This window comes from Pantherophis guttatus, chromosome 6 (genome assembly GCF_059756535.1).
Source record: "Pantherophis guttatus breed Tessera chromosome 6, ASM5975653v1, whole genome shotgun sequence".
NCBI lineage: Eukaryota > Metazoa > Chordata > Lepidosauria > Squamata > Colubridae > Pantherophis > Pantherophis guttatus.
Genome location: NC_142068.1, coordinates 93,724,433 through 93,750,021, shown reverse-complemented (window position 1 = coordinate 93,750,021; position 25,589 = coordinate 93,724,433). Strand labels below are relative to the sequence as shown.

Here is a 25,589-nt window from a genome sequence, read left to right as displayed (position 1 = left end):
CCCACGATTATGTGTGAGAACTAGATTCATCTTCTCCACTAGTATGGGACTGTCTTAGATGCAAATGTGAATTGTGTCAGAAATACAAAACAAAGACAAAATTGGCTTTCTCTGAACTTATTTCAAGTCCCCATTTAATTATGGAACTTGGGAAACTTTGGGTCTCTGTCCAGTCAAGGTTGTTGTGGTGACACAATGACCTCACAAAGGAATGATATGAATACAATCAATAAGAGCATTTCTTTTTAACCTTGTGGCTTTTTTTTCACAAACAAATAATTTGGTTCTGCAGTGAGCATCGCCTTTCATCTCGTTATATTTCACCCAGATTTTTCCCTGCAACCGATCTGAAAGGAGGTAATAATGTTACTATCATCAACATTTTAAAACTAATGCAGAAATCCCAACCTCTCTCTTGTGACCCTTGGGCCACTTGGCAGAGTCTGAAAATTAAATTGCCCAAGTGACCTTGGTACAGCTATGCTCCCTTTTTATTTCATCAGAAACAAGCAGCACCACCACCTCAGATGAGCTACTTGGAAGGTGCGAAGGGCACAAACAATAAAAGGTGCGAGGTTTGACATCTGTAAATGCAGAGGTAATTGAAACAAATCAGGCTCCGTATCCCATTCATTCATTTTCAAAGCAAATTGTGGTAAAAAAAAATAAATCTTAACATTGGCTACAGATTGTCTGCTGAATTCTCAAGCTGATAAGGCAATTTTTACTAAAAAAGGCAGGGTGGTGTAAATCCTGCAGAAAAAGGCTTTTTTTTGTTTTGTTTTTGTTCCATTAAAGAGTCTTTTGTCAAGAGGGGTAGGGTAGGGTGGGGCTTCCTCAGAGATCTGTTTCCAGAAACAGCTTGCAATACTGTTTCTCTCTCCACTTCAGATTGGGCTTCCTTTCTGTCCAATCCAGGTTCTTCCTTCTTTCTTGTGCTTTGATGGTTTACGTGGCAGTGTTCAGGAATAGCTGGTTCAAAGGACAACCCAGGTGTTCACTACAAGCCGAAATCCACAAAGTCCACCAGAAACAACCAACCCTACTTAACAAAACATTTCTCTTTGAAAGCCACGTAGGAAAAAAAAGACCAACTTAACTATTACTACACGTGGAAATTAGGACTGTGTGGAATGGATATATTTAGAGGAATGGCTGAAATTGGCATTTAAGAGGAATTTAAGTAACTAATGCTCATTTTTCTCTGAGGCTGGAATACACACACACACGCCCACACATACACACACAACCATCTGCCAGAAAAGCAGAGTTCTTGAGCTTCATGTTCGTACTTGGAACTTCCCTGCCTTTGTGATGTACTTCACACCTTTAAATGGTTTGTATTTTTCTCCATACATGTCAAGGCGGTTTACTTTCAGTCCTGAAATAAATAACGGACACACATCAGAACAGAGTATTTCAGGAAATTATGGAAGAATTATAACTATAAAGTTCTTTTAGTTCTGCCCCTTGATGGGGGATGCAGCAATATTTTCCCAATGAAGGTTAAGCTGGCTCATCAACCTTAAAGGTAAAGGTTCCCCTCGCACATATGTGCTAGTCGTTCCCGACTCTAGGGGGCAGTGCTCATCTCCGTTTCAAAGCCAAAGAGCCAGCGCTGTCCGAAGACGTCTCCGTGGTCATGTGGCCAGCATGGCTAAACACCAAAGGCGCACTACTGAACTGCTGACCTTTCAATCGACAAGCTCAGCGTCTTAGCCATTGAGCCACCACACCCCCATCAACCTTAAGCAGCCACAAAATGCTGACTCTGAGATCCGGGAAAAAAAAAAAAGAAAAGAAAAGAAAACTGCCATAGTGGAAAACTTCAGACCTAGGGAAAGACCAAAGCTCCCAGAGCTGAAGAGGACACTGAGAATATCGTTTAATATCAAGGCCACTGAGGCAGTGGTGAAATTAAAAAAAATTCCCCTACCGGTTCTGTAGGCGTGGCTTGTTGGGGTGGGTGGGTCATGTGACTGGGTGGCCGTGGCCAACTCAACATCACTCACATCGAGGGGCTCCTCACCGGCCCCTCCCTTCCCAGCCACTCCTTGTCGTGAATGACAGGAAAATGGGGAGGGAAATATTCCTGCCTACCATCCTTCCCGCAGACTGTGCTGAGACTGAGGAATGAATGACAGGCAGAAAAATCCCCTTCCCCATTTTCCTGCCTTTCACAAAAATGGCTCCATTCCAGCTGCTTCCCCCCCCCCCCGTCCCCTCCCTCCTGGGGACCATCTTAAAGGAACAAGCTGCAGCAGCTCTGTTCTGAATGGAGGGAGAAAAGTTAGCATTCTCTCTGCTCTCAATTGAACATTGAATTCTGTGGAATATCGAGCAGCTGGAAGAGGTGAGCGGCGACCAGCTGGGTGTGGGTGGTGCCAATGAGGGGTGATTACTACCAGTTCGGCAAACTGATGCCAATAATCCCTAGTGGTTTGCCCGAACTGGTCTGAACCGGTATGATTTCACCCCTGCACTGAGGACATCAATGCCTACTCAGTGCACGAGTCTTGTGTTAAAGCAACCCAGGCTGCTGATGGCCATCTCATTTCTCCTCAAACATATCCAAGAAAGGCAAGTCCACCATCACCTCCAGAAAACTACAAGAGTGGGCCCACTGTAACATTCTGTTGCAGGTTCCACACGAATGAAATACCAGCAATGGACAAAAATAATAATAAAAGGACCTGTGTTTGTAATGGGTGGAGAAATTTATCTGTGCGTAGTATCAAACAACTATGCATGTAGGGAACAGATGAGTTGAAAGTTAGGGTTGTTGTGAATTTCCTTTCAGTTGCTTTAGTTTTTCAATATAGCTCTGGAATTTGGTATGTTTGCATTATATAATCTTATTTATTATGTTAAGTCAGCCACTATAGAATTTATATCGAAGTCTTTCTATGCCGAGTGGGAAGCTCGTCTTACCAGAAATAGCCAATTGTTGGATCTTGAACTGAATATTCAAACTTGGGTTTTCCTCTGGCTTTGGAGCTCCAGACTGTAAATTCACCATCCCTTTCAGAGTAGGCAGCTTCTGAGGGATGATTTTGCCAACATCCCATGTTAACACCTAAATAATCATCAAAAACATTTATACAGTGCTTTTTAAAACCAGTCATGTTGTCTCCTACTGTGTCTTCCAAGTCCTAACAGTGTTATGAAGAAACTGTTTGAGTTTCTGTGTATGTGTGTGTGCCTTAGAGACCAAAGAAACACAACTAGCCTAAGACATTTCTTTCAACAAATTCTGAATCCCTTGTTTGTATTGCAACTGTGCTTTCATTTCCCCTCCTCCCCGATTCTTTGAAATGGTCACACCGGTGTTGAGATAACTAAAAGAAAGGAATTGATTATATTTATTGAAGAGGAAGGGATTATAAGAGATTAAGCAATCACACAATAGCAAAAACATATTGAAAGCAATGCACTGATGCTAGGAACCATGAGGGTGCTATGCAAACAGCTAGGTGTATTTTCTATTCTCTGCCTGTGCTCTCTCGCTCTCTTGCAATTCCTTACCCTCCAATCTCTGCTCCTGGGCGGTAGTGGGGGGTGGGGGAGGAAGGGGGAGAAAGGTAACAGATCAAGCACAGGACAATAGGTACTGACTGTAATTCTGATCACATAACTGAAGGATTCAGTGAAGGTTATAAATGGACAAATGGAGACTGCAATAACTTAGAACAGTTCCTGAATGAGGCGGTTGGTGAAAGAAGCCTGGTTGAATTGGATAAATTTCTCCCTCAGTGTTCTGACCTAGGCTTCCCCCCAAAAGCATGAAGCAGAATCCTGGTCCCGACAAAACCTCTTTTATTAAACAAATGTGAATTCTTCTTCTTTGTTTAATAAGCCTTTGCTGAATGTGAATGTAAATTCTCCCCATTCACATTCAGCAAAGGCCTGACAAACAGTCTTTCAAAGGTGAATTTATGACCACAGACCTTATCTAGTTTGGAAAGCTGCCATGTAAGTATTTTCCAAGCGCAGTGCACAGACAGATCTTCACACTCCTGAACTGAACGAACGAATTGTTTCCTGCAAAAGCCCACTCCCCTTTTGTTCCTCTTTTATTTCCTACGGGAGGAACCATTCATCGTCCACCTGTGGTTTTACTCCCAAGTCGACCCTGATTTCTTAGCTGTTCTTTTCTTCTGGCAGCTCTGTGCATGCACACACTGGGAACAGGCTCCAGCTGTTCCTCTGCCTCACTGCTGTCTATCTCTGGAGGCAGCTGACAACTGCCAGATGGCCATGGCCCCATCTCTGCCTCCGACGCAGAGCCCTCACTGAGCCTTCCCCAGACTCCATGTTCCTCCCCAACCTCCTCACTGTCCGACTCTGCTGCCAGCTCCGCCGCTGGTGGGCCACAACACTCAGGGGTATAACGAGTGAAGAATTAATTCTACTGAAGATTGCTTGTGCTCTTGTGGCTGAATGGATAATACTTTCTGAAAACCACACGCTTGGAACTCATTCTCTGCCACTCTTAACTAATCCCGCAATAGACATCACAAAACAAGCACCAGTTATATTTCAACTTGCTGCAAGATCTGTTGTTTCTGCATGAAACCTTAGTCGGAGGCTTCCTGTAATATACATCCAGAATTTCCCTCAAAAGGCAAAAGGAGCAGAATAGCCAGCTGGTGATTAAAGAAAACCAAGTGACCATGTGACAGGGCCTAATTTGAATAAAGGTAGAAAGCCCAGCCCTCTGTCAACACCACCATATCCATGGGAAGAGTTTGGGAACTCAAGCTGAGATGTACTATTTGGAGGGCAGGACTCACCTTAGTGACCGGATCAAATGCGTAGCTGCCTTGTGTGGGCGCCAGGCTCATATTAAGTACCGCTTTGGGCATATGAACAGTCATGATGACTCCTTCAATTGTCTTCCCCATGTTCTGCTTAGGCCCAATGGTAACATCAAATCTTCCAGAAGATGAATTCTCTTTGAAAGTAATTGCATGTTTCACGTACACTGGAATAGCCACCAAGCTGAAACAACAAGAAGAAGTAGAGACCCTAATTATTCAGGAAGCATTGCACGCTAACTAATCATTTTTCAAAATGTATATACATGCTGGAATTACATGAAAGTAGTGTGCAATTAGAGGGTTCCTTAACCAGGGTAGATTTGATTTAAATCAACTCGATTTAAATCATAATGTTTAAAGAGCAACTGTCATCTCTGTCCCGCAGCGGCTCCTCCTCTGACCCGCTGTTAACTCACCGACAGTCCCATTCACTTTAATGGGACGGCTGGTGATGCGGCAGTGACACAACAAGGTGACACACCTGGCAGGCAGCAGGTAAGTGGATGCCCACTAGCAGGCACTGCCATGATGGATCTGAAATGACAGGTGCTCTTTAAATGTAAGGACTCATTCTTGTTGGTAGTTAGAATCTTTAAAATTATTATTTGCAAACAAAATGGAAGTTTCCTATTTAGCTTACAAAGCTTGGATTCATTGAATGAGTTTACCAAAAATGTAAATATTGCAGAATATACAGCCTCATGCTATATAACTAAGCTCCATTTCATGCTGAATACATTGTTAATGTATCTTAAATTGAAAACAATCTTTAGATAGATTTTTATTCCAAAAGTATTTTATTAAAATAAATTTGATAAAAATAAAAAAAAATCCAATTTAAATTTTAAAAAATCCAATTTAAATTTAAAAAATCTGATTTTTATTTATTTATTTATTTTAATCATCTATTTTATCAACCTTAATCCATAGGCTCCCAACACCCAAGCTCATTACGAGTTGGATTGATTTTCTTATATTCCTTTGTTCTCCATCCTTTTTTCTCCCTCCCAAAGTCACCAGATATAACTGGCACAGCCCCCTCTATAGTTAAAGCCCAAAGAAGATCCATGGAATCAAACATGATGATATGTGACACCCCCCAAACTGCCCTTTTCTTTGTTCCTTATCTTGGAATACTAAGGTGAAACCTCTTTGGCAAAGCTTCAAATCTTGTGGCCAACAGACAAGTCTTAAGAGAAAAGAAAGCGCCACTGGGCTCGCCTGTAGCTGATACAGGACAAAAGGTAACAACTGTTGTGTTTTTCTACTTGAACAGAATATTCAAGTGGAAACATGAAGAAGATAAGGCAGAACAAAATATAAAGCTGCTATTCAAAAAAAAAAATCTCCTCCCATAGATGACAAGGTAGACCTGGACTTGTCAAAACCACTGAATTGTGCTCGAAATCAGACAAGTCATTCTGGGCGAACAAATACAACCCTCAGCTAGGCAGCTTCAGTTTCTTCTTCCTTTTCTTGCTGTAATCCTACCGGATAGACTCTCTGACTGGCTGCTCTTAGATACTTTTACTCTGGGGAGGGGGTGGCCAGCAGAAGACTTCCTCCAAAGAAAAGAAATCAATGGTAAACCATCCCCAGCTCTCAAAACAAACTTTGCCAGCAAAAATTCACCAAGGTGACCTCCTTGGTTGACAGTTGTAAACTGCAGTTACATGCTGAATCTGTGCAACATTTTCATTGGTGTAATGTAGCTTTAGAGCCTGTTTGGTGTAGAAGTTCAAGACAGCAGGCTAAAATATGAGAGAACCCGAGTGCTAGTCCTGCTTTAGGTAGGAAGCCTGCTGGGTGACTTTGGATCAGTCACTGTCTCTCAAATGAGAGGCAGGCAATGGCAAGCCGCTTCCAAAAAATGTTGCCAAGAAGTCTGCAGGGAAGTGTGCGAGCGGTTGCCAAGAGTCAACACTGACTCAAAGGCACGAGAAAGAAAAATAAAAAACAAAGCTTTGTTATGCTAAAGTTTCATTCCATGAGCAAAAGACCTTAAGGCTATTCTAGAACATAGCATTGATGAATGTATTGACTAAGAAGCCGGAGCGTTCTTCTCAAGAGGTTCCTAAGTGACATTAAGACAAAAGTTAGTACATACACCTTTTCTTTAGGGAGGAAGGATTAATAAGGTAATGGTCCCATACTCGGAGAGAAGCCCATCAAAGCATGGCTCAGTATTATTTATTCAAGGCCTGAGAATTTTTTCTTCTTTTAATGACCCCATAATTGGGGTGGAGGTGGGGCAACTGAATGGAGCTGAGTGTTTACTGGCCAGATGCCCTTCCTGATGCCTCCTGATTGTGGGGCGAGAGCTCTGCCTCTAGGCCACCATGCCGCCAATTCAAGGCCTGAGAATAATCACCTAAAACAAAGTCCCCAAGTTATTTCAGTATAATTTGGATGTCCTCACGGGCTGTTTCCTGGTCTGTGGACTTTAGTGCCAAGAACAATGTCTAAAAAATGGCTCCAATGTAGAATGGTGTGAAAAGAAAAGGGGGGGGGGATTTCCAGAGAACGTTCTGCCCAGGACCACCTTGACCCTCAAAGGAGCTTTACTGTTGTGGCCCGCCAGCAGAGCTGGCAGCAGACTCAGACAGTGAAGAGGTTGGGGACAAACATGGGCCAGTCCTGGACTCTGGGGAAGGCTCTGATGAGTGCTCTGCGTCGGAGGCAGAGATGGGGCCAGGGCCATCCGACGTTTATCAGCTACCTTCGGAGTCGGAGATAAGTGGGGCTGAAGAACAGCTGGAGCCTGTTCCCAAGCTGCGCATGTGCAGAGCAGCCAGGAGAAGGGAACAGTTAAGGAAAAAGGGCCGACTCGGGAGTAAAGGCACAGGTGGACGATGAATGGCCCCTCCCATATGGAATAAAGAGGTGTGAAAGGAGAGGGGAGTTTGCAGGAGACAATTAGTTCATTTCATTAGTGTGAAGATCTGTTTGTAACGCTCAGAGACTCCTTGCCGAGTATTTTCTTGTACAGCATTGCGTTTGGAAGGTATTGGCCTGGCAGCTCTCCAAGCCTGATAAGGTCTGTGGTTGTAAATTCACCCTTGAAAGACTGTTTGCTGGGGCTTTGCTGGATGTGAATGAGAGGAATTCACACTAGCTTAATAAAAAGGGGTTTTGTCAGGACAAGGAATTTGCTTCGTGTTTTTGTGAAGGCTAGGTCAGAACATTTACATATATATTTGGCTCTTCCAACAAACTTACTTTTGAGAGCTGACTTTGTAGGAAATCAGTCTGAAGTTTCCATCGGGAGGAATGAAGGAAAGGACCCTTTCGGATTCCCAGCGCTTGAATCGAATGCAAGGGTGAAAGCTAACATCATCCAGGAGTCTTGGGTTCTACAGGAAGAAAAAATAAAACTTTTCCTCCACAATCTAGTGCAGGGGTCCTCAAACCTGGCAGCTTTAAGGCTTGTGGACTTCAACTCCCAGAATTCTCCAGCCAGCATAGTTGGCTGGAGCACAAGTCTTAAAGCTGCCAAGTTTGAAGACCTCTGATTTAGTGTTTTGGGATAGAATTGAACAAAATACACATGCAGCAAGATGAGATTATGCCTGCTGGCCTCTCCCCTATGTTGTGCCTGCCATCTCAAGGACTCAGTGGGGTTCAGAAGGGATTTCTATTTCCATCTGATGGAGCCCAAGCAGAACTCGCAACAAATCAATCGAGATCATTTCTTAGAAAGAGGCTTCAAATATGACCAACGTTCAGTACAAATTCTCCATTCATGGTGAGAAAGAAAGGGTGATGACAGTCGGACAGTCCTTTATACCTACTTATAGTGGGGTTATGTAACTCAAGGAAAACAAGGCCGAAAGGAATGCAATGGAGCTGACTCACAAAGAAACACACCTCTCCACTTATCTCTCTCATAATCAGCCCTGCCCAATTCCTGGAATTTCTTTTCAGTTACATCATGACAACAAACATGCTGAAAGAACACTTTTGACAAGACAGTAGTGTGGCTTTGCCCCCAGTCCCAAGTCTAAAACTCTGCTCCCTTTGTCAAGTGTCTATGGAGATTTTGGCTATGGAGATTTTGGCCGGCTGAGGCACCACAGGCTGGTCCTTTGATATTTCCAGGCCAGCTCCATGGACAAGATCTAAGCAGCCTGCAGGCCACATCCGGCCCGCAGGCCTTGAGTTTGACCCCCTTGGTTTAGGTCATTGTTGTCCCAAAGGTGCTTTTTCAAAAGGCAACTGGACTTTGCTTTTCCTTGAAGACGTTTCGGGTCTCATCTAAGAAGCTTCCTCTATTCTGAAGAAGCTTCTTGGATGAGAAACGAAATGTCTTCAAGGAAAAATGAAAAGTCCAGTTGCCTTTAGAAAAAGCACCATTGGGATCCTTTTGTCCAGGCATTATGGCTGAACACCCCTCAAGACTTCATCGCTATCAACTATCAAAAGCCATTTTATCACCTCTTTTGCATCCGCAGCTTGTGTCTCTAACCAAGGAGATGCAAATTTTGTTTAGTAGTAACCTCCGGTCTCCTTCTGATGCAGGCAAAACACAACTTCAATGCAATATAAGAAACATGAAGGGTTATTCTTCACGGCTTCTTCTGCAATAGAGTCTCACCACCCTAAGCAAGAGCCAGGGCTCTTTGACAGGTTTCTGATTTTGGAAGACAGAAAGGGGACCTTAGGAGAATGGTGGTTTCTCCTTTGCAGGAGAATCCCAGGAGCTTCTGGCTGAACTGATCAAAAATGCGGACTGATTGAAATCCTGCACTGGGATGGGGACATTTATGCATGAATGGAAGTAAAGCAAAACCTCGGAGAGAAATCCAAGACTTGGATAGAAATCACACAAAGGGCACTTTCCCCCTAAGTAAACGGCACAAAACTCCCATTTACCATGAAAGAAAGTGAAAGATCTGGCATTCCTGAGAGCTTGACGCAAGCATCGATGACACCTTGGATTTCTGCAAAGACTGTGGAGCCTGTAGAAATAAATGAGAGATTATTTGCTCTGGTGCTTCAGGTGCTGGCCTAGAAACCAGGATACGGTGAGTTAAATGACTTAGATGAGGAAATAGAAGGGAATCTTATTAAATCTGCAGATGATACTATGCTAGCAGGAATAGCCAACACCCTGGATGATAGGCTCAAGATCCAGATTTATCTTGATAGACTTGAACACTGGGCTCTATCTAACAATGAAATTCAATGTAGAGAAAAGGAAAGTCTTAGACTTAGGCAAGAAAAACCAAAAGTACACACAGAGACTGGGTGAAACCAGGCTTAATAGCAGTGACTGTGAGAGGGATCTTGGAGTCTTAGTGGACAACCAGCTAAATATGAGCCAGCAGTGTGCAGCGGCAGCTAAAAAAGTCAATACAATCCTAAATTGCATTAACAGAGGGATACAATCAAGTGAGGTACTAATACCACTCTGTAAAGCCTTAGTAAGACCACATCATCCAAAATTGGCCGCGTGGGGACTCCTGGGAGGGGCGGGGAGGGGTGGGCGGGGAGGGGCCAGCCAGAAGTGGTATTTGGGGGTTCCCCGAACTGCACAGAATCTTAGCTAGAGGTTCTCCCGAACTTTACCAGATTTGTCTATGATGGCATCGATTTCTTCAATGACATCAAAGTAGGCCTCGTTATTTGTGTACTTCACGCCTGCTCTTCGCCAGGGAATGTTGGACAGCTGACCGGTTGGAAGAGTGTCCCCCACGTTGCTGCTACCTTGGAAAAGCAAAGAAAAAGTCCGTAAGAAACAAATGCTCTGTTAAAAAAAAAAGGCAGCGGCAGCAGCAGCAGCTTGCTACAAAACCCAGTAGACTTAAAACTGCAAATACAATGCTGACTTTTTTCGCTTTATTACTAGGCGGGGGGAAGGAGACAAGGGAACGGATAAATACCGTATTTTTCAGACTATAAGACGCACCGGAGTATAAGATGCACCAATATTTCCACCCTCTTTTAGGGGGGAAAAAGTGTGTCTTATACTCCGAAAAGTATGGTATGTATCTGTTGCATATATAAGTACTTAATTTGGAATGTATAAAATCCACAAGGAAAATTACATGGTAAATATCCAAAACATGCACCAAAAAGATGGCCTGGTTCAGACAGAACACCAAATGGTATTGTTTTTTTGATGGCTTATTGGCAAAGCAAGAGATGTGAACTCTCCCAGCGCTATTTTTAAGGCAGGCAGGTCTTCTCCCACACCTCTCTCGGGATGAGTTCAGAAGCAGGAAACCTTCCAGGGGCGTCCCATTACCTCTTTGAGCTGATATTGTGGATCAGTGAGTGCATGTTGTTTTTGTGCCTTGGCCTAGGAGCAGGTGAACAGCTGCTAAGTTGTCCCACTACAGAAGAAAGTCCACCAATATTAAAGATCTACCATCAGAGCTTTGAAAATGGAAGGGCTGCCCATCTTTCAGAGGTATCTGAGGATATGAGGAGTCAGTAGCTTTTCAAAATATATTCTGCACAGTCTCACTGGAAGATTGTACATAAACTCAGCACTCATGGAGTAAAAGTATAATGGAGGAGGAACGCCTAAGGTCATCAGTTAATCGTAACAAAGGGCCACCAAGCTCTAGATCTGGTTTACAAGCACAACCAACCAATCCATACCGGGACCTCAAATGTCACCTGCCATTTGGAAAGTGCAAGTTCACCCACCTGTTAAGTTACTAAACTGTTATGTTCTGTAATCTGCCCAGAGTCACCCTATTGGGGAGATGGGTGACAATACAATTTAATTTAGGGGACTGGAGGCTAAAACATACAAAGAACGGTTGCTGGAACTGGATATGTCTACTGTGTTTCCCCAAAAATAATACCTCCCCCCAAAATAAACCTTCCCCAAAAATAAGCCCTCCCTGAAAATAAGCCCTCCCTGAAAATAAGCTGGTCCCTGCCATTTCCTCTGGTTAGAGTTAGGAGACAGAGCTGGAAATCAGGTAAGACAGCAAGAGGATCCCCGTCTCGCTCCACACATCCCAAAATAATAAAACCTCCCCAAAAATAAGGCCAAGCGCTTATTTCGGGGTTCAAAAAAATATAAGACAGGGTCTTATTTTGGGGGAAACACAGTAGTCTTATGAAAAGAAGGACCAGGGGTGACATGATAGCAGGGTTCCGATATCTCAGGGGCTGCCACAAAGAAGAGGGAGTCAAGCTATTCTCCAACGCACCTGAAGGCAGTATAAGAAGCAATGGGTGCAAACTAATCAAGGAGAGAAGCAACTTAGAACTAAGGAGAAATTTCCTAACAGTTAGAACAATTAATCAGTGGAACAACTTGCCTCCAGAAGTTGTAAACGCTCCAAAATTGGACGTTTTTAAGATGATGTTGGATAACCATTTGTCTGAAGTGGTGTAGGGTTTCCTGCCTAAGCAGGGGGTGGGACTAGAAGACCTCCAAGGTCCCTTCCAACTCTATTCTATTCTAATAAATAAATAAACTAGCTGGAGCACTGGGAAGCTGCCACAGTACCTGTGATGGAATTGACCACTGAGCGCAGGATTGTGGGTGGTTTAATAAGCTCCTTCAGTATATTGGATTCCGTTGCCAGGGGAAAACCGTTGTCCAGCATTTCTTCAAGAAGCTCGTACACAGTAACAACATTGTCTTTAATGGCAGTTTCAGAACATTCTCCAAAGTAATCCTAAATCCATAGAAAGAATACAAAGAAGGTAGTTTATTCCAATTAATAGCTCTACCTGCACTTAGAAAAAACTAGGCTTCTGCTAGAAATACAGCTCCTGTAATTTAACATCCATTCATCTATTCAGACAGCATGGATTTTCCCCCATAGTTTATAAATCAGACAGGCTCTTCATCAGAAGGTGAAGAACATAATTATTCTGGACACACGCTCAGTAGAGATCCATGGATAGAAGTTATATGTGTCCGGATGTGCAGTCAGTTACAACAAACTTACACAAGCCTTTTCCTCAGCTACCTGTAGCTATTGGGGATACTCATAGATTCCATCATATTGTCTGGCTAAGCCTAACGTTGCTCAAAACCTTTAACAATTAAGAAAGCATAAAAGTCCAATGGGCACCCATAAACCTCCTTATCTATGTTTGTACATTGACCAATTTCTACCTGCTAATGTCACTCTCGAAGTATTCAGTAATGCAGCTTTGAGAGAAACAATTTTAGGGACAAAAATTCTACCCCCCTAAATAGACCTGAAAGCTGTTTGGCTTACGCTCAACAAGTAACACTAAAATAATTTGGCATGTTTTGTTGGAAGAAAGAAATCTAGCCCTGAAATAGTGATTCTTTGTGAGGTTGGGGAATTCCACTTTGGAAAAACTGAAAATGAGGGACTGAATCGGGCTGCTTGTATGGAGCAGAAGATCTGAAAGTCCCTAACCACCCACCATTTCTGCTCCTTCCTCATGTGTTAAGTTTCCCCTGTTGCAAAGAATGGAAGCAAGAGGCTTAAAAATAGGACAGCAAAACTGGATTAGGTAACGTGAACGCTTCTCATCCATATCTGTCATTCTGGAGATCTGCTGTCAACAAGGCATAATGAAATCTGAGTTCCTCAAGACAAAGTTATAGATAGATGTTCCATTCTGGAAATTTCAAGTTGTACTTGGATATCCTATCGCTGTACTTAAAATTAGTTACAAACCCTAAACTCCTAATGACCTCTTTTCTAAATATGAGTAGTCAGTCCTTCATTTGTTCCAACTGAATTTCTACTGTTCTGTCCATCCATAATTACAATTTATGTATTGGACTTTAACATAAGCTTCAGCAATGCTCATGTCTTTTAAGGCTTCTTTTTTAAAATAAATATTTCTAATATTGCCCTTCTCTATCATACTAGTATCCAGAGACATCTGTAGGGTGGTAATGCTAAAACCTGCAAGATAGCACTCACAAGAGAATCCCTTATGCCAGTGGTCCCCAACCCCCGGTCCGCGGACCGGTGCCGGGCCGTGGAGTACCTGGCACCGGGCCGCGCAGCGGCCGGGGGACATGAACGCTGCAGCGCAAAGGCTCCTGGGCCGTGCGCAAAAGCTCCTGGGCCGTGCGCAATGGGCCGTGCGCAAAAGCTCCTGGACCGTGCCCCCACCCCTGCGCGCGCTCAGCGGGCCGCGGCGATAAAAAGGTTGGGGACCACTGCCTTATGCCACCAAGGCTTGAAATTTGGGCTTTGACAATCTGGAACTGTGCCGCCTATGGTCTAAGCATTGTACACAAAATTATCTGCTACAACGTCTTGCCTGTCAATGACTTCAGTTTTAACCACAATAGTACACGGGCAAACGATCGATACAAACTCAAGGTAAACCGCTCCAAACTCGACTGCAGAAAATTCAGCAACAGAATGGTCAACGCCTGGAATGCTCTACCCGACTCCATTGTTACAGACTCAAACCCTCACAACTTCAATCTTAAACTGTCTACCGTGGACCTCACCCCATTCCTAAGAGGTCCGTAAAGGGGACGTGCATAAGCACACCAGTGTGCCTACCATCCCTCTTACTGTCTCCATTTATCTGTACTTACTTCCTTTATGTTTATACCTGTACCTGCTATCTTGTACATGTTTGACAAATATATAAATAAAATTAATTAATTAATTAATTAGAATAAATAAATAAATTTGATGGAACATGTACTTAAAACTCAAGATAACTTTCCACTGGTAGGTGGAAATGATCTAGAGCTTTCAAATATAACCAGGCAGCTAGAGATTAACTGAAATGCACATGCCTCCCCTAAATCCATACAACTATTCTGTGTAGGCCAACCTGGAAAGTATCTGCTACGCGATGGAGGAATTCGATGACAAAAAGCGGCGGCACTTCCGTCTGTATGACAGACACAAAAAAGATTTTGTCTCGGTAGATGCTGATGAGGAAGTGGTGAGGGGTGGGGATGACGGGAGGGACATTTTCCACGTCGGCTGCTCTTTCCTGAGCTTCGAAGAAATAGTCACACACAGATTGGCAGACGACGCTCTTCCAGTGCTTCTCCAAGAAGATGTCCCCAGAAGAATTTATAAGGAACAGGCTGTGGATCATTTTCTGTTGGGAGGACACATGCACAGGCATTAGTATAAAATTAAACCGTTTTGTGCTTTAGAGCAGGGGTCTCCAACTTTGGCAACTTTAAGCCTGGCGGACTTCAACTCCCAGAATTCCCCAGCCAGCAAAGCTGGCTGGGGAATTCTGGGAGTTGAAGTCCGCTAGGTTTAAAGTTGCCAAGGTTGGAGACCCCTGCTTTAGAGCTCTGACCCCCTTGCTTTGTTACAATCACTCTTTGGAAACCGGAAGACACAATTTAAGCAACTCTCCCCTGCCTCCTGTTAACTCCGATTTTTAAATCCACAATTTGCTGAAGAAACTGTTTGCACACAGCAGGAAACTCAAGTGGATGAGCTCGTTAAATATATTATGCATAAAATGAACCAAACCCCAACAGTAAACTCTGAGCTGTAGGTGAACCAGACCATGTACCAATTCAGATTGTATTTTTTTAAATATTTTTTTGGGTAAGATAGCTTTGATCTAAGAGACTCAAGGAAATTTTAGCCTTTAGCTAGAAGTCAGATTTGCGCCTATCTCAGGGGTCAGCAACCTGCGGCTCTGGAGCTGCATGTGGCTCTTTCACCCCTCTGCTGCGGCTGCCTGTCACTCAAAATATGCGTCACAACCACCAATGTACAACACCTGCGGGCACGTGATTTATTGAGCTTTTCAAGCCCCGGTAGGTCAACCATGGATAAATCCAAGAAAAGTTTCAGAAGAAAACAGAACTTTTAATTCAACTACATATGCTAGTTCTGTGGCTGCTCGAGAAATAATCAGGCACGAGACGGGTTTTGTGGCTCCCGGTGTTTTCTTTTCTGTGGGAAATGGATCCAAATGGCTCTTTGTTTAAGGTTGCAGACCCCTGGCCTATCTGGATTTATCAATACAAATCCAACTAAATCACTTTTTGGCTTTGTAAATCATGGTTTATAGCTTAACGTTGTGGGAACCAAGAGTAATGTTGGAACGATGATATATTCTACCATGTCTTAATGTGATATGAATTAAGTCTACGGCTTGTTCCTCAAATTAGGGTTAAAATAAACCACACCTTAGCATGATGTATAAATCAAGCCCATACCTTAAGATCCTAAGTAATACATATATCTGCTGGACTGGGGTAGCAAGCAATCATATTTATAACTACCTTCAGTTATGTTTATCTAATGATTAAAGCTGCCATTGTTAGATCAACAGCAGATCGCATTACTCACTAACCACTCTGCAGATTTCACAGCTACACAAAGAAAGTAACTGTTTGCAATTAATTGATAAATGAAGGGTGTAGCATTTGAAGGGAGGAAAAGAAGACCCATATTTAAGATCATCTAAGAAATGAAGTAAGTAATTAATTTGGAGCAATTGATAAAAAATAATTCCTAGACCTATTCAAGAGATCAGGTGTTAAATATTCTATTAAACCACACACTTGTCAAATACAGCTATGAGAGAGCACTGATTACTGATGTTGTTCATTATGGCCGATTAAGCCAAATTTATTTCTAATTTTCTCCTATATACAGACATTTCTTGTTCTTACATTTCTATCTTACTTAGTTTTGGGCTTTTAGACTGTTTATTATTATTAAAAGTTCCTGAGAGACACACTTGTCAGCAGCAGCAGTATATAATTGCTGACAAATAGGTGTCTCTCAGCAATTTTTAATAATATTAAAAAGTTTAAAAACCTAAAACTAAATTAGGCCCAAAATAATATTAAACCTGAATTTAAACCAGCAGAGCATGTTTGAGATATAAAGGCTTACAGAGAAAAGAAAGGCTGAAAAATATCAGAACAAGACTTTTTTTAAACACAAGAATTTATTTTTTTCTAAAAAATCCTGGAAAGAATAGGAAAAAAAGCCAATAAAGCATTCCCTTCCAGAATAATAAAGCAACAATGGCATCCTAAGATTGCTACTTTTATTCCTGTAATTTTTTTTAATTCAAGATTTATCATCTTGAACAGTATTTTTCAAGGTTGACAACTTTAAGATGTGTGGTCATCATGAATGCCACATATCGTAAAGTTTTCAAGTTCGAGAAACACCAATCTTGATCACCAAGAGGGCTAGGATTCTTGTGTAGAGTGACAGGTGGCAATCTCTTGTGGTGGGCACTGCCAGGTTTGAAGGAAATAAGAGCTATACTGTGTCTATTCTTGCTGTTTAGTTTCTCGGACTTTTTAACAAGTCAGAGAACTTTGTGGATCTGCTCCTAACCAGGAGATTGTGGTTAGGGATTGTGCTGGAAATTCCCTCTGCCTTAAACTTCATTTTTCTTCAAGTGTTCATCATAAAACACTTGGTTTGCAATAAACATTAAAACATTTTAAAGTAAATTCAATTAATAAATGTAACTATGGCCTATATTGTTTAAAGTAAAACTATAGTTCAGTCAGGCAGTAATTACATTTACCAACTGAATATACAAAGCATAATTTTATGAGCAAAGCACACAGCAGAAGTGTATCTTCTTTAAATAGCAAAGTGAACTTGCATGAGTAGTGAGGCATATGAAATGAGTATGGCATTATACTGTCTTAACATTTGTCTCCCCAACATTTTTTATAAGAAGCAGAAAAAGACCCTAAGATGGCCTTAGTAGCAGCATTACAAATGAATGGCAGTCAACATAGATTAGCAATGGATGATTATGGTGAAATATGGTTACTATGACTGAAATACATATTTTATATATGTATCTATAAATAGGCATACAATTTGTGGGTTTTTCCCCCCTTTTTTCATAACTTTACCTAACATTTTATCTTTTTTGTATTCAGTTAATAGGAACAATTTTTTAAAAAAGGAAAGCAAAATATTTAATTCAGTTATATTTGGCCAGTTACCTATTAGGGCAACAATTGGCAGATACACCAGTATTTCCTCCCTGAAAACCTAACCAATTCTAAGAAATCTAAGAAATTATCCTTCTGAGCAGATAATTATTTTTCTCCTGCATGCTCCAATCTCAACTGTTTTGTAATGGTCTAACCCAGTGGTGAAAATCCAAATTTTTTTATTACCGGTTCTGTGGGTGTGGCTTGGTGGGTGTGGTGTGGCTTGGTGGGCGTGGCAGGGGAAGGATATTGCAAAATCTCCATTCCCAACTCACTCTGGGGCCAGCCAGAGGTGGCATTTGTCAGTTCTCTGAATTGCTCAAAATTTCCGCTACTGGTTCTCCAGAACCTGTCAGAACCTGCTGGATTTCACCCCTGGTCTAACCCCAAGATTTGTATTTACATAAAAAGTAAACTATAAACCGTCATGTAAGCAGAGAGTCTAGGTCCAGTCAATGACATTTCCACCTAGCAACTATGTGAACTCACCCCCATTGTATGTTGCAAGCAGAGTTTCAGAGCCCTTCATATAATTTTTTTCCCCACAATAAAAAGGAGCTACTGGGCAGCCCACCTGAGCCACAAGACACTGCAACCGTTTCCTCATATAGTTTCAACTGACACACTCCTAATGCAGTGGTGGGTTTCTAGTGGTTCACCCTGGTTCAGGCGAACTGGTAGTGGTGGTGGCGGGAGGCTCCACCCACCTGCCCGGACGTCATCACGGACACTCTGCACATGCACAGAAGGTCCTGTGCATGTGCAGAAGTGCCGTGCACGAGCGAATCGAGCGTACACACGTGTTCTCTCCTGGTTCCAAACTGGTAGCAAAGGTAAGAGGAACCCACAACTGTCTTAATGTGATTAGCTGATGACTGGTGCCCATTACCCCAACAAGCCCACCATGCTTGCATATAAGTGGGCCCTCACTCTCTCAGCACATACCGTGTTTCCCTGAAACTAAGACCTCCCTGGATAATAAGCCCAATCGGGCTTTTGAGTGCATGCGCTAAAATAAGCCCTCCCCCAAAAATAAGCCCTCGTCGAAATTTTACAGTACAACTTGTTTCTCTGCACACAATGGCGAGAAACACGCCGTAGCTGGAAATCAGGTAAGATGGCAAGAGGAGCCCCGTCTTGCTCCACGTGCCCCAAAATAATGAGACCGCCCCCAAATAAGGCCAAGCGCTTATTTCGGGGTTCAAAAAAATCAAAGACAGGGTCTTATTTTCACGGTAGCTCTGGCTCAAAACCTGATGAGCTGGAGGAGAGATACTGGACCAGGCTGGGTCTCAGGGCCTGGCACTCAATCCCTTTCTTTTCAGCGAGACTGGATATCCCATAGACCCAAAGATATGTGTCATGCCCCCATCGGAGTCTGAATCTGCGGGGAAAGATGAGCTGGAAGAAGAGCCGACAGAGACCGAGAGGGCAGCTCTTTTGGCCTTGGAGGAAACTGGGGAAGGGCAGAGTCAGTCCGGGCAAGGCTTTTCAGGATTAGAAAGGCTTGCAGACAGGGAGGAGCAGGAGTCAGAGCTCAGGCAAGGACCACCCCCTTCTGATCCTAGAGCATGGAGAGAAGAGAGAAGGCGAGAACAACGCAGACTGAGCCGGCTACGAGGTAGGAGAGTGCCCCGCCTCCTTCACAAGGCACACCTGGGGACTGAGATGTAAGGAGGAGCCGGTGGGAGGAGCATTTGTTGGGAACAAGCATTGAATCTGTGAGGCCTCATGTGCACTTGCCGACGCCTGGAGATTACTGTGCTCTGTCTTGTGGGGCTTGTCCGGTTTGCCTACTTTGCTGAACTTCTTGCTCTGATTACTGTTTTGCTAACCTGGCTTACTGGACTGCTGGCCCTGGTTACTGTTTGGCTAAAGCCACCAGTTTGCTTTCAGCTGTACAAAAAATGCAAAGTACAAAGAATACATAACTAAATTAAGCAATTAAACAAGAAGTGTCTGATGATCCAATTATGCATCCCCATCAGTTCAAGCTACGACTCTATAAAAAATAGAAGTTGTGAACTTTATGACATCTTCTCCAACCAATATGTGTATTTTCATATTTCGTTGCATAATAATCACAAGGATTGATGATGACTTGTACCAGGACAACACAGATTAACTGGATCAGGGATCTTATTTGCATAATTAATGGATATAAATATAATCTGCCTTTCAAAGGCCATTTGAGAGAGATTCTCTGTAAAAATCAGTATGACATACTCAGGAACATTGTTTTGGGCTACAGGGATTCATGGTTAGTTATCATTTTATCGATAACAGTGGGGATAGCCACAATCTGTGCAAAAATCACGGTAACCTTTACTTTTCAGCTATTGTGCTAGCAAAAGTAAGACCCCAATTTTTCTGGTTCAAAGTAGACTTTGATGAATTCCATGGGAAGAAAAACAGTAAGATCTATCTATGCCTCAGAACAATACTTTAGGGCATTGATGGCGAAGCTTTTCAGCACTCACGCAGAAACGTTGTGCAATTGCATGCTCGCTCATCAGGCCCGCGCTCCGGAAAAGCCAAACTTCCGGGTTTCAGCGTGCATGCGCACCCGATGATCAGCTGGCCGGCATGCTTGTGCACACCGGTTTTCGGCACTGCCGCATGCGCAAAGGATAGCTGATCGTTGCGCATGCATGCGCACCAGAAACCCAGAAGACAAACAGGCAAGGCTGCGCATGTCAGGCGACACGGCTTCGTGTGCCACTTTGAGCACATGTGCCATAGGTTCGCCATCATGACTTTAGGGCCATGGCAGCATTTGCTATCGCTGGATCTTTGATCTTGCATAACTCAGCATATGAAAACAAGGACGATCTCTAATATGACCTTTAGCATTTACCTCCTTTCTCTTACAGTGTCTCCTGAAAAAACGAGCTTGACTTAGAAATTCACGTTAAGCCCTATTTAGGGTTTGTCTGACTGTGGCTCAGACTGTGTGAACACAGCCACCACGGCTTATCCAAGCCAGGAGGGAAGCTAGAATTGACTAAACAGACTTCCCGTAACTATGTTGGATAAGGCTCTCTGGCACTTTCCAAGGTCCAGCATTCTCCTTCCTTTCATCTGGAGTCCTCTTAACACACTGTGAATGCTTGAGCGTGACGTGTCCCCACCCCTGTGAAAGTCTAGGAGAGGGCCACTTTTTCCTTATCCTGATGAACTCTGAATCAAAAAGACACAAGTACACAATGTCCCAGTTCCTCTATCAGTCTGATTCATGTTTGGTGTGAACCTTGGATAAGCCTCTGCTTCACATGACATGGCCTTCCACAGCCAGCTAGGTTCCAGGAGACGGCAAACCCAGAGTTTGCTTTATCTTTTCAGGCATTCGTCAAAACAAATTCCTTAAATAAATGTGAGGGCCTAACTGGTTGCAAAAACTGAGCTTTTTTGGGGGGGGGGGTAAACCTGCCCCCAACTTCTTACTGACTACATTTCATTTCCGCAGAAGAGGTAAGAAATACTCAGGAGGAGGGAGACACCTGGGTTGTGTGGCCCCATCTTGCACATTTTATTACTGCTCATCATTATGAGGGATTTAACATTAACAGGGATTTTTGCCTGGATATTGACATTACGGTTTCGGAAAATAAATCATAAACACTCATGGGTACAAATTGCAGCCTGGGGTTCCTGTCCTGCAGGTAGGCCAACGGCAATAAGGCTTAATACCTTCTTTTTTTTGGTTAAGAACAGCGCTTCCCAAATCTGGGTAAATTATCCAAAACTGGGGAAAATTTTCTTTTTTTTCTTGGGGTAACAACACACACACACCACTACCTAATCACAACAGGCCATTTAAACTGACTTTAAGGTGGAGTAGCTTAACTATGGAATCGTGGCCTCCATCATAGCACACGTTAAGAGCAGCCACAAATCACAACTGCAGTGTTTCCAAGGGGGCCAGAATGCCAAGTCAAACCCCTTGCACAACCCTCAGGGATGGGGGGGAAGAAAACCAAGGCTTCCTCTGCTCCATGATAGGAGCAGTCTACCTGATCGGCTGTGGCACTCTTGCTTGGCTAAGTATCTTAGCCATGATTAACGGAAAGCACAGGGCAGCAACGTCACACAACGAAGTTATTCCCCTTCTGCGCTCTGGGTCTGACCAAGTTGTGCAGATCCAGCACTGTGGTTTGTAAGTCATGGCTTACAGCTCAGGGATCTGTGTGAACTCGGCCAACCCTTGTTCACCTAGTGATCCCTTCCCTAAATAAACCATGGTTTAACATGCAAGGACAAACCACTATTGGAATATAATATATTCACATATTCTAATCTAAACCGTAGTCTCTTCAATCAGGAGGGCTTAAGGCCTCATTTATGTATCATATAAACCAGACCGAACCATACCAAAGCCAAAAAAAAAAAGACGCCCACATAAAACTTGTTTGACACACTGAACGTTATTATGCCTTGGTTTAACCATGGTTTGATCCCAAGTCACAGTCACACATTTTCAGAAAGAGAAAATTCTCAGCTTGGGTTTCACGTCAGCAAAAAAGGTGCAAAAGCAAGGGATGCTGTAAAGCAGCCAAATGTTGCATGCATGCATACATATGTATGTACATATACATATACCCTGTTACCCTCAAAATAAGACATCCCCTGATAATAAGCCCAATCAGGCTTTGGAGTACATGGCAATAAGGCCAAGCGCTTATTTTAGGGTTCAAAAAAATATGACAGGGTCTTATTTTCGGGGAAACACGGTACATATGTATATGTACATACATATACATATGAATATGTATATGTAAGTACATATACATACATACACATTATTATAATACATGGGGTTATTTTATCACTGGTTAGAAAATAAATATGGATAAAAAGTATAACATTAAATAATTTAGGAAGAGAAATGTTATATTAGGAGATATGTTAAATTGTAATGCTAAAAAAAGAATAGATGTATATAAAGAATTCGATGGTAAATTATAACTATTATGACACAAAAAATTTGTACTCAGGCAACACACTGACTAATGAACAATAAAATGTTTGTTTTAAAGGGAAAAAGATAAAAAACTTTTAACAAAACACACACACACACACCAGGGGTGAAATCCAGCAGGTTCTGGAGAACCGGTAGCGGAAATTTTGAGTCCAGAGAACCGCCAAATACCACCTCTGTCTGGCCCCCGAGTGGGGTTGGAATGGGGATTTTGCAGTATCCTTCCCCTGCCACGCCCACTAAGCCACTCCCACAGAACCGATTGTAAAATTTTTTTACTACATACAGAGACATATATACATACATACAAACATTTGACTGCTTTACAGCATCGCTTGCTGTATATATATTTTAACTGAGAATATATACATAGGGTATGGCTAGCTGATGAGAGCTAAATAGCTTGAAATAGATCTATACTAGTCTCCCTTTATCTGCAAATATAATATAAATAATATATCATATATATATTTAATATATATATTAAATATATAATTATATAATACTATATGGTATTTATATTATTTTATATCCTATTATATATAGATATACAGATATCTGTCTTCCTAAGTTTTCGCGGGTGTACATATGCAAAAAATTAAAATCTCGGGTGTTTTCCCGCGTCATTGTAAATAAGTTAGTTAAAATGTTTAAAATTCTGGTAAAAATCCCAGCTTAAAATTTTCTAAAAATCCTTACAGAGCACTCTGCAAGGTCCTTTAAAACCTCAGCTAATTTTTAAAATACTGGTAGGATTTTAGCTGAGGTTTTAAAGGACCTTGCAGAGTGCTCTGTAAGGATTTTTAGAGATTTTAATTTTTTGCATATATATAGATATAGATATATATATGATATATATATATATATATAAAACCAAGAAAATATGTCGTCGTTAATGAAGGGGCTTCTGAAATGGCAACGGGTCTCCCAACCCCTTTAGGCAGCTGCCCGGAGTCCCGGGACACCCTTGAGATGATCCACAGGGGCTGAATTTGCACACAGGCCCGGGCTTTGTGTCGTTGCGAGCACAACTGCCGCGGTTGCCCGGGGACCGACCGGTTGCGAGGGGTGGGGGAGGCACAACTTCTCCAGCCTACAAGGCCACCGCTCGGGCCATCCCAGGACGGCCTAAAACGGCCACTCCAGCAGCCGACTCCGAAGGCGGTTCCCGCAAACACGAAACCCCGCGAAGGCGCTGGGGAGACGGGAAGAGAGTCGGAAAGAAACCCGGGAGTCCCGCTCAGCGGTCTGTGAGAAACTCACCGCCCGGGGCCCCCTCCGCAGTTACCTTCCCCGCGAGAGCCGCGCCTGGCGAGGAAACCGGCGGCGGAGGAGGAGGAGGAGGAGGCTGAGGCAGCAACGCGGCCCAAGATGGCTGCGAAGCCCTCCCCGACCACGCCCCGGCCCGCCAGCTGTCCCGGCGGGGGTGGGGAGAAGAGCAGGCCGGCCGGCCCGGCCACGCCGCAAGGAAAGCCGCGGCCGTCGGTTCCTCCACGAGGGCGCCGGCCTCGGCCTCGCGTGACGCACGGCCGCCGCGCCCCCCTCGGCCTCCCGCCTGGCTCCGCCTCGCCGGGAAGGGGCGGGGAAGAAGGACTCGCTCCTCACCGCCCCGAGGCCAGAGCCGCGGCCGCCGGCATGAGGAGGTCGGAGGAGGCGCCGCCGCGCGCCAAGAGGCCGAAGCTGAGGGAAGAGCCGGGACGCCTCAGGTAAACGCGCGCGCGCGCCGAGGGTGAGACGGCGGGGAAGGAAGGGCCGCTCGGTTCTTTCTGGCCGGCCTCGGTGCGCTCCTTCCCCGGCTTGGCTGGGCAGAAAGAGCGGCGTCTTGCTGCAAATCCTCCGTCCGTCCCTCTTCCCGTCAGGGTCCCCGGGGATCGGGCCCCGTGGAGAAACAAAATTAGATTAGATGAAACAAAACTTGGAAGGGGTCTGGTAGGTCATCTAGTCCAACCCCCGCCTCCCGTCCAAGCAGGAGACCGTTTCTGACAGAGGGCAGCCCACAGTCTCTCCTTGAAAGGTTCCAGGGATGAAGCTCCCACAACAACAACAACAACACAACGTGGCCCTGTGGGGAGAGAAACACGCCCCCTCCCAGTGTTCACCTTCCCTGGGCTGTCAGACTCCTGAATATCACATAACATCATAAGTATGTAGTATGTCATCATCTACATCATAAGTATGTAATATATCATCTACATCATAGGTATATAATATGTCATCATTGTCTACATCGTCAGTATGTAGTATGTGGTATATCATCTCCATAAGTATGTGGTATGTCATCATCTACATCATAAGTATGTAGTATGTAGTATGTAATCTACATAAGTATGTAGTATGTCATCTACATCATAGGTATGTAATATGTCATCATTGTCTACATCGTATGTAATATGTGGTATGTCTACATCGTATGTAGTATGTGGTATGTCATCTACATCATAAGTATGTAGTATGTCATCTACATCAGTATGTAGTATATCATCTACATCATAAGTGTAGTATGTCATCTACATAAGTATGTAGTATGTCATCTATATCATAAGTATGTAATATGTCATTGTCTACATCATAAGTATGTAGTATGTAGTATGTCATCATCTACATTGTGAGTATGTAGTATGTCATCATCACCTACATCATAAGTAAGTAGTAGGTAGTATGTAATCATTGTCTACATCATAAGTATGTAGTATGATAGACTTGCAGGGCCGGCACAACGTGCAACAAGCTCATATTGGCGCAATATATTATAATGTAATGTTATGCACATATATGTATAGAGGAGTGTGTGTTTGTTAGTATGATTTACTGGGTTAGGGGTTTTCTTTCTTTCACTGTGAGTTATTGAGATGAATTGTGTTGTGGGGGGGGTGCACTAAGGGGGTCTCAGCCAATCTCATTGTACACATCT

At 43.3% G+C, this 25,589-nt stretch overlaps 2 protein-coding genes across 3 annotated transcripts in view; one reads left to right on the top strand and one right to left on the bottom strand.

Moving 5' to 3' along the window:
- Positions 1-101: 101 nt before the first annotated feature.
- Positions 102-24,369, bottom strand: AP3M1 (adaptor related protein complex 3 subunit mu 1). 2 transcript variants are annotated; one of them, XM_034435405.3, is made up of 9 exons: positions 23,942-24,369; positions 14,577-14,852; positions 12,292-12,463; positions 10,389-10,526; positions 9,693-9,778; positions 8,040-8,173; positions 4,794-5,001; positions 2,932-3,076; positions 102-1,381 (listed from the first exon to the last, which is right to left on the bottom strand). In XM_034435405.3, the coding sequence occupies exons 2-9, from the start codon at positions 14,847-14,849 to the stop codon at positions 1,281-1,283; spliced, it is 1,257 nt and encodes a 418-aa protein (XP_034291296.2). In that variant the 5' UTR covers positions 14,850-14,852; positions 23,942-24,369; the 3' UTR covers positions 102-1,280. The 2 variants fall into 2 exon arrangements, with proteins under 2 accessions (XP_034291296.2, XP_034291297.2); XM_034435406.3 differs by having other exon boundaries at positions 23,967-24,268.
- ADK (adenosine kinase) overlaps positions 24,050-25,589 on the top strand; it is a 256,903-nt gene continuing 255,363 nt past the window's right edge. The window contains exon 1 of the mRNA XM_034435402.3: positions 24,050-24,384. Within this exon, the coding sequence (XP_034291293.3) occupies positions 24,050-24,384 (335 nt within the window). The remainder of the gene's footprint in view (positions 24,385-25,589) is intronic.